At 54.9% G+C, this 6,119-nt stretch overlaps 1 protein-coding gene across 1 annotated transcript; it reads left to right on the top strand.

The window, feature by feature from the left end:
* Window positions 1-413: 413 nt before the first annotated feature.
* Myl3 (myosin light chain 3) lies at window positions 414-5,822 on the top strand. Its single transcript, XM_059267128.1, has 6 exons — window positions 414-557; window positions 2,540-2,567; window positions 2,697-2,846; window positions 3,974-4,147; window positions 5,479-5,556; window positions 5,794-5,822. The coding sequence occupies exons 1-6, from the start codon at window positions 414-416 to the stop codon at window positions 5,820-5,822; spliced, it is 603 nt and encodes a 200-aa protein (XP_059123111.1).
* The last annotated feature ends 297 nt before the right edge of the window (window positions 5,823-6,119 follow it).

Here is a 6,119-nt window from a genome sequence, read left to right on the forward strand (position 1 = left end):
TGCAGAAGAGTAGCTCCGTGTGTGTGTGTGTGTGTGTGTGTGTGTGTGTGTGTGTGTCTGTCTGTCTGTCTGTCTGTCTGTCTGTGTCTGTGTGCCTGTGTGCTCAGAGCACAGGCTGAGCAATGGCCTCTGTCTCCCTCTCCCTCCCTCTCCCCAACAGGTGACTGGGGGAATGGAGCACCCTCCCCTCCCCCTCCCCATTCCTGGGCCTGAACAATGCCCTCTCCAGGACCCAAAATAGCCCCTTGAGCAGAGCCAATGCCCTTTTATGGCCCTGTCCCTATTGTGCATGGTAGGGGTGGGGCTGGGGTCATGAGGTATATGGGTAAGATAAAGCTCAGGGTGGCAGAAGACTCACCTACCCTACTCTATCCATCCTTCCTCCTTCCCACCTCTCTGTGGTTACAGCTCCGATGGCCCCCAAAAAGCCAGAGCCCAAGAAGGATGACGCCAAGGCCGCTGCCCCCAAAGCAGCTCCAGCCCCTGCGCCTGCCCCTGCGGCTGCACCTGAGCCCGAGCGCCCCAAGGAAGCAGAGTTTGACGCTTCCAAGATTAAGGTGAGTGAGGGAGCTTCGTTGTAGCAGGAGGGACGGAGCCGATAAGTGACTCTCAGAGTGGGACCTGCCACGGCGGATAAGGCCCTAGATGCTGGCAGTTTCTGCGCAGAGGTTAAACGGGACCTGCTTGTTTCAGACATCTGCAGGACCGAAGGGGGAGGGATGGTGGTCAGACAGCTGGTCAGACTCCCCTGAGGCTGCTGAGAGGCCCTGAACTTTAAGAGTTGAGTCTGGACCGGGGCATGGTTTTTGGTGATTATGAAAACCAACTCCCCCGGTTCTTCTCTCTGGATTACATCTTTAGGAAATCCTGGAGCCAGCTGTCCCCACCAAACAGGGCTCTTCCTTCTCTGGCTGCAGGGGTCTCAAGTCCATACCAAGCATCCTTAGGTGGAGTAGTGTGTAGGGGAGATCAGGGCCTTGCCCAGGCTGGGTGACACTCCTGCCAAGATCACCAAGCCCACAGCTGGCAGAAGCCTCCCGGGCTTCACTTTTAACTGGGAAAATGGAGGAACAGGCTGGAAAGGGAGGCTCTGAAAGTCGTGTGGGAAGCTGGTTGTGGAGCACGGCTCAGCAGCACCGGACCTTTCCTGGCCCAGTTGTCTTGCCCAGAGTCTAAACTGGGAGAGCGAGCCATGCCCGCCACCTGTGGCATCCGCATAGCAGCACGCAGCCTGCGTCCTGCTCTCAGCTGGCCAGCGGCCACTGCTGCTCTGGCCGCCTCTTGAGGGGCCTGTAGAGTCCTTTCCACCCACACACATCCACCGAGCCCTGAGCCACTGCTACAGAGCCTCCATCTGGCCATGTACCCTTCCCGGGGCACCTGCCTGTGGTCATTGGGTTCGTATTCCAGCTCAGTTCCGCCTCAGCTGCCCTGATCCTTTCTTTCCTCAGCTGTGAAATGGGACCATGAGGCCCCACTTGTAAGACTGCTGTATCCTAGAGTGGGTTCCTCTGTCACCCTCAGGCCCCTTAATGTGTCCTGAGGATGCCTTGTAAGGCTCCAGCAGCTACCTTGAGACCCATGGTGGCATTATCCAGGCATGAGGTTGGCACACATTTATGCCTCAAAAGAGAGGGATGAAAAGGCCCCCTTCTCTGTCTTTCTCTCTCTCCAGTTGGCAGAGAAGGACAGACAGAGCCTTTTCCAGAGGCCAGCGAGCCCTGTCTCCCCAGGTTTTCCCACAGAGAGCTCCCAGAGCTGGGATGTGTTTTTTCTCAGTACTAGGTTGAGCCTCAGATCAGAGGGTCACCCACAGCAGGTGACAGGGATGGGGTGTCCTTCTGCACAGTGCTGTGCACTGTGGAGGTTGTGGGGGACTCTCAGGAGCCAGTCATACCCTCTTCCCTGAGCTCCATTCGCTGGTGTGACCTTGACTTTGGGGAGAGTGACTGCAGTGATAAAAATAGACTGGAAACCGATGAGGAGGGGGCTACTGGGTCCCGGGAGGCCTCCTGACCTCAGGGTGGCCCCATTATGTCACCAGAAAGCTACATAGCCCTATATGTGCTGGAGTGGGGGAGCTGCCTTGGGGCCACAGGCAGAATGTAAAGGGTAGATACAGGCAGGGCTTTGAGGATGAGTGTCCAGCCTTGAGGGCCCCAAGGGGATCTGTGAGAGATAGACACACATATGTGCACAAGCATTTGCACTTGATTACCCACACACATGCTTCCCTGCTGACACAGCCTCTGGCCCGAAGCCGTATGCTTGCTCCTCCCCTCAAAGTCAGCTTGGTCAGGACTGTGACATTGAGCATAGCCTCCGTGGCCTGACTGATATTAAAATCTGATTACACATAGGTTGGACAGATGTGTGTGTAGTTGCTGCAGCTGCAGGAGGGTGTCTAGGTAGACGGCATGAGTTCCCGGGAGGTAGAGGCTGTGCTGTTGCTATGACGACAGGCTGGCACAGCCAAGTGCCTGAGACCTAGGTGGCCCATGATGACCCAAAAGTACCCAATCTTTGGACTTCTTTGCAGATCGAATTCACGCCTGAACAGATTGAAGGTGAGCAGAGTCCTGAGCCCAGGGAGTGGTAGGGGTGGACGAGGGGTTCCCAATTCAAACCAGTGGGGTGGGGAGGGTGGCGGGGGGGCCCCCCAGAGAGAACCCAGAGCTCACTGCCCTTTCCCACAGAGTTCAAGGAAGCCTTTCTACTGTTCGACCGCACACCCAAGGGAGAGATGAAGATCACGTATGGGCAGTGTGGGGATGTCCTGCGGGCTCTGGGTCAGAATCCTACCCAGGCAGAGGTGCTCCGTGTCCTGGGGAAGCCCAAACAGGAAGGTAGTACACCCTGCCTGTTAGTGCCAGGCCCAGGGGAGACTGCCAGGGTGGGTGGCTATCTGGTGTCATGGGAACCTCACTGACCGGCTTCCTGATTTTCTCCTGCTACTGGGATGAGGATATAAGGCTGGCTACCAGGTCATGGTGATAAGAGACAAGCATGATGGGCATTCTGGACCTTTCCTGGCCATGGGGATGGACCCTTGTACTAACCAGAATCCAAACTGGTGCAAGGGTCTGTCAGGGGACATGGGTGCTTGTTTTTATCCGATTCTAGCCTCCTCAGCATCCCTTTGTGGGTCTTTGTCAACTTCCCTCACCTTGGCTGCTTGACTCAAAGAGTGACACCCAGGCCCTCATCATAGGTCCAGGGAAGGCCTCTGATGGGCTCAACTGTGTCCACAGGGGCGGGGGGCAGGGTAAGGTCTATAAGAAATGAAACCTGGGTGTGGCAATATAGGCCAACAAACCCAACAATCAAGAGTTTGAGGTAGGTGAATCATCATGACTTGGAAACCAGTCTAGGCTACATAGTTCCAGGATAGCCTGGGGTACAGAGTGAGACCATATCTCAAAAAGGGGGAGGGGTGCTGGGGATGTTGTTCCGTTGGTAGAATACTTGCCTAGCTTACTTGAAGCCCTGGGTCTGATCTCTGGTACTACATAAACAGTGCAGGGTGGTACATGTTCAAAGCCTAAAAAATAAAGATGTTGTAGTGCATACCTCTAATCCCAGCACTGGGGAGGTAAAGGCAAGGGAATGGCCATAAATTTGAAGCTAGCCTGGTCTACATGGTAAGTTTCAGAGTAGCCTGAGATATGTAGTAAGATCCTGGAGGGAGAGGGAGAGGGAGAGGGAGAGAGAGAGAGAGAGAGAGAGAGAGAGAGAGAGAGAGAGAGAGAGAAAGGAGTAGAGAACAGATCCCACCTTGAACCCACTTGGGATGGCAAAGGTCTATGTAAACCATGTTTGTCAGTAGATTGCCAAGTGTCTTGTGGTGGTGACACATTTTGTGCACAGCACATGCGTCAGAGTGCGCAGGAACCACGGGAGAGGGATGGCCCCTCAGTGTTAGGCTCAGGGGAAGGCTGTACCTGTCCATCCTCTCACCTGAGACTGTCTGCAGACCTCAATTCCAAGATGATGGACTTCGAAACGTTCCTGCCCATGCTCCAGCACATCTCCAAGAACAAGGACACTGGCACGTACGAGGACTTCGTGGAGGGCCTGCGGGTCTTTGATAAGGAGGGCAACGGCACGGTGATGGGCGCAGAGCTCCGCCATGTGCTGGCTACGCTGGGTGAGGGCAGCCTCCTCCTCTACCGTCTCCTTCTCTGGGGAATCCTGGGGAAAACCCTTGCGTCACCTGCCCCTGGGCCTGTGTGTCATCCGTGACATTGAAACAGAATGATGGTCAAGGTGCTTCAACGGCAAGAGGTAGAAATATCGTCTAGGTGTGGCTGAAGGAAAACTAGAAGAAACAGCGAGGGTGGGCACAGCTCTGGAGACACGGCGGGAAGGTAGTCCGGGATTAGTAGTCCTGATGTTCATTGTTCTTTGTGGCCAAGGAGGTGACACACCTGTGACATCTGTGGGGCCTAGGTACCGCCCACTGTCTTCACCACCATCAGGTACCTGGTCACCTAACTCCTCAAAGTGACTTCTTCATGCAGAAAGCATTTATTGAACAACTGCTGTGTTCAACCTTATGCTGGTCTTAGGGTTTGCACATGCATGCATGCGTGCGTGCGTGCGTGCGTGCATGTGTGTGTGTGTGTGTATGTAGAGTGTGGGAGTCACCACAGTTGGTACTTTGCCAGTGAACAGCACAGGACAGGACAGTCGGAAAGTGCCAGACTTCAGCTAGGAATGTGGCTGCCTAGGATCCTGGGTTGGATCCTCAGCACTGGTACATGCATGTACTCCCAGCACTTGGGAGATGGAGGCAGGGGAAGCAGACGGTCAAGATCACTCCTAGTTATAGCCAGTTTGAGGCTAGCTTGTGATACCTGAGATCCTATCTCAAATAAATAAGAGAAAGAAAGAAAATTTTAAAGAAAGAAGAAGAAAATTTGGGGCTGGAGAGATGGCTTAGTGGTTAAGAGCACCGGCTGCTCTTCTAGAGGACCTGGTTTTGATTGCCAGCACCCACATGGCAGCTCACAACTGTCTGTAACTCCAGGGGAATCTCACACCTTCACACAGACATACATGCAAGCAAAACACCAATGTGCGCGCGCACACACACACACAGGAAAAGAAAAGAAAAACTTCAGACTGTCTATGGAGCAAGGAGAAGTCTCTGTCCCTTCCATGGACCCTTCTACCAGTCTCAAAGGGTTACCCCCAAGGGACTGCTGTCAGAGGCGGGGGACCCCTGCCAACCTGGCAGGGACAGAGGACAATATGTATGTGAAGATGCCTAGGCTCAGAGGGCCCAAGTCTCCATCTCAAGGGCAAGGTCACTCACTTCTTGACCTATGATTGGTTGTTCTGGGCTTGGAAACAGGGGTGATGGCTGTCCATGACCTTGGGAGCGATGCTGGTGGCAAACCTACCATCCAGAGGGCTTCAGTGGGCTCCCCCGTCAGTCACCCTCTGGGTGGTGTGACTCACCTCCATCCCTGCCAGGTGAGAGACTGACTGAAGACGAGGTGGAGAAATTGATGGCGGGTCAAGAAGACTCCAACGGCTGCATCAACTATGAAGGTGAGCTCAGCAGGATGGAGGTTTCCTGGGGAGAAGGCAGGGGGATGACCCAATTCAGCAGGTGGCAGTCTCCTGGGGAAGAGGTATAGGGACGCAGTTCAGCTGGGGTAGGAAACTTCTGGGGAGCCGTCATGGAGACTCAGCAAAGCAGGGTCTTCTGGGGAGGGGTCATGTACCCAGCTCCACCCCTGGCTGCCCCCCGGGAGTCCCGGCCACTCCTTTCCCCTTTCCTTCCAGCATTCGTGAAGCACATCATGGCCAGCTGAGCCTCTCACAGGTGAGACGTCATTCTTTAACACTCACTGCCCCTGTCCCCACCCCGTCCCTGCCAACTCCAGCTCTCGGTGGGTGTTCTACTGTCTTCTCCCATAACCTGTGGCTGCCTTTCAGGAAGCCCAGGGCAGGCCGAGCTGGGGACATCGCGTCTCCCAACCGTGATGCCGACACCAGGTCCGGAGCTTCTGGAAGGAAGGGAGTGAGCCAGACCATGTACCTTTTCTGGCTCCTGTTGGGATGTGCTTGCCCACCTGTGATGGCCTTTCTGTCCCCATCCATGGCCTTAT

This window comes from Peromyscus eremicus, chromosome 7, assembly GCF_949786415.1.
Source record: "Peromyscus eremicus chromosome 7, PerEre_H2_v1, whole genome shotgun sequence".
Classification (NCBI taxonomy): domain Eukaryota; kingdom Metazoa; phylum Chordata; class Mammalia; order Rodentia; family Cricetidae; genus Peromyscus; species Peromyscus eremicus.